This window comes from Mustela lutreola, chromosome 1 (assembly GCF_030435805.1).
Source record: "Mustela lutreola isolate mMusLut2 chromosome 1, mMusLut2.pri, whole genome shotgun sequence".
In the NCBI taxonomy this organism is placed as follows: domain Eukaryota; kingdom Metazoa; phylum Chordata; class Mammalia; order Carnivora; family Mustelidae; genus Mustela; species Mustela lutreola.
The window spans coordinates 276,224,182-276,227,140 of record NC_081290.1 but is presented as its reverse complement, the minus strand read 5'-3'; the positions used below and the strand labels follow the sequence as shown (position 1 = coordinate 276,227,140).

The window sequence follows — 2,959 nt, the reverse complement described above, 5'->3', positions numbered from 1 at the left end:
AGTGCATGGGAAAATGTGGAGTGATGTGGAGCAACTATGCACAAAAGGCAAGATCAGTATATCTTAGCCATCTCTCAGTCCTCATTCACCTTAGATATGTGGCATGGTGGGAGGATGGGGTGGCTGGAGGATGGGCAATGGGGAAGGTGTGTGCTCTGGTGAGTGCTGGGAATTGTGTAAGACCGATGAGTCACAGACCTGTACCCCTGAAACAAAGAATACATTATATGTTAATTAAAAAATAAAAATTTTTAAAAAAGAAAGAGATGTGACATAGTGCAAAGGAAAGAATTATTTCCCTCAGATTCTCCCAAGTAGGACAATCAATAAATGTAGTAAGATGATGACAACCAATTAAAATATAGTATGCAATCAATATTGATAAATATTGGGAAAGATCAATCTAAGGAAAGAGAGGCAATACAATTAATGCACTGTAGAATAGCCCTCTTCCTCAAGGATACAAAAACAAGAGAGGCATGCCTTTTAAGTATGGATAATTACTCTTTTTTAAAAAGATAAGGAAATGTTACAATATTCTAAACCAAACAACCAGTTATTAAGAAAGAACAGGAGCTCCTTGGTTAAGTGTTGGACACTTGGTTTTGGCTCAGGTCATGATCTTATGGGTTATGAAATAGAGCCCCACATCTGGGTCCACACTCAGCTTGCAATCTGATTGAAGATTCTCTCTTTCTGTGCCTCCCCCACCAAATAAATAAACAAATCTGAAAGATAAAGAAAGAAAGAGAAAGAAGAATGAAAGAAAGAAAGAAAGAAAGAAAGAAAGAAAGAAAGAAAGAAAGAAAAGAAAGGAAAAAGAGAAAGAAAGATGGATCACTGAGGAAAAGTGCAAACTCAAAATATTACCTTAATTTGAATATCCTCTAATATCACCAACAGGGACTTTTTGAGACAAACCAAGTGCCAATCAGACTGCTGGATTACAAAGTATGTTCAGCTAGTAGACTCATACACTGATGAGGAAAGAATGGGATCCCAATGCTTGTAATAAAGATGTTTGAATAAACTAATACGAGTACTTCAAATCATTAGGTATCACAGAAACAACCAGTATTGACTGTAATTCTAAAACATACCTGGGAAGAGTATGAAAGCTAAAATAGAAGGAAAGGGCTTACACATGCAAACAGACACATACACACACGCGCACATGCATACACACATACATAGGGACTTCAATTTTATTCTAATAGATGAAAAAAACAGAATCCTTGACAACTTTGTGTGTGTGTGTGTGTGTATACATCATCTACCATATTCTACAGTACTATAGTATCTATTTGATTTTTTAAAAATTAATTTATTTATTTTCAGAAAAACAGTATTCATTATTTTTGCACCACACCCAGTGCTCCATGCAATCTGTGCCCTCTATAATACCCACCACCTGGTACCCCAACCTCCCACCCTCCCACCACTTCAAACCCCTCAGATTGTTTTTCAGAGTCCACAGTCTCTCATGGTTCACCTCCCCTTCCAATTTACCCCAACTCCCTTCTATTTGATTAATGTATATACTTCACCTTTCTCTCTGAAGGAAGGCAATATTTTTTTAGGAAGGCAAATTTTTTACTGTTTTGTTCAAAAATTAATTTACAGCAGTTTGAAGTTTCTAGCGTATGTAAAACAAGAAATAATGACTATAAATAGATAATATATGTTGAACTCATTTGTATTTATTTTCTTTGGAGGCACATAGAACAAAATTTTAAGTCTATAACCTAGTTTATAGGAATCATATTAGACAGTGAATTTTAGGAAAAAATACTAGTTATTTTTTTCCACATCCTTTGTCTTGCATATTTCACATCCTTGTTCCTCAGGCTATAGATCAAGGGATTCAGCATGGGGATAACAAGGGTATAAAATACAGATGCCACTTTATCAGTGTCAGAGGAATGACTGGACTCGGGTTGCACATACATAAATATCAAAGTCCCATAGAACACTGTGGCCACTGTCAGGTGGGACCCACAGGTGGAAAATGCCTTGTGCCTACCCTCAGCTGAGTTCATCCTGATGATGGCTACCAGGATCAGCAGGTAAGACACAAGCACTATCAGAAGGGATGAAATCAAATCAAAACCAGCTAAGACCAGAATAATTATTTCAGTGTCCTGTGTATTTGAGCAAAGCAAAGATAACAAGGGGACACAATCACAGTAAAAATGACTGATGATATTGTAACCACAAAAGGATAAACTAAAAATATTTATGGTGACTATGAGAGATACAAATGTGCTGTAGAGGTAGGGGACGGCCACCAGCACATAACACACCCTTTGGGACATGATGACAGGGTAGAGCAGAGGGTTACAGATGGCCACATAGCGGTCATAGGACATTGCTGTTAGAATAAATAGTTCACTAACAATGAACACAAGAAAGAAAGCTAGCTGTACAGCACAAAAATAATAGGAAATTGTATTTTGATCCACAACAAAATTTACTAACATTTTGGGTCCCACGGTTGTGGAATAGCCAAGATCAGTGAAAGCCAGGTGTCTGAGGAAGAAGTACATGGGTGTTTGGAGCCTGGAGTCCACCTTGGTGAGGATGATCATGCCCAGGTTGCCCACCACTGAGACCAAATAGATGATGAGGAACAGCCCAAATAATGGAGCCTGCAGCTCGGGTTTGTCTGTGATCCCCATGAGAATGAACTCATTGAGCACCGTAAGATTTTGAGTTTCCATGCAGGCTTATCAGGAAACCTATTCTGGATAGAGACATCAGCATGGTCAATAGATTTCATGCATTATCACTTGAGTGATTTTTAGCATGCAAAACTAGTAAAAATAAAATGCATTCAAACTTTCCAAATTCAGATATTTGAAAATAAACCCTTCTTGGAAGAACACTAATATACATAAACACAGATAGTGGTTGCCAACTGAAATGATTTTCCTAACCAGATAACATTTTATCAGAAGAC

At 37.5% G+C, this 2,959-nt stretch overlaps 1 protein-coding gene across 1 annotated transcript; it reads right to left on the bottom strand.

Annotated features, from left to right (window-relative positions):
- Positions 1-1,778: 1,778 nt before the first annotated feature.
- On the bottom strand, positions 1,779-2,720 carry LOC131822638 (olfactory receptor 8K3-like). Its single transcript, XM_059158926.1, has one exon. The coding sequence runs from the start codon at positions 2,718-2,720 to the stop codon at positions 1,779-1,781; it is 942 nt and encodes a 313-aa protein (XP_059014909.1).
- Positions 2,721-2,959: the final 239 nt, after the last annotated feature.

Excerpts from the sequence above, each read along its gene's own strand:
- LOC131822638 (XM_059158926.1), bottom strand. The coding sequence starts at position 2,720 with ATGGAAACTCAAAATCTTACGGTGCTCAATGAGTTCATTCTCATGGGG.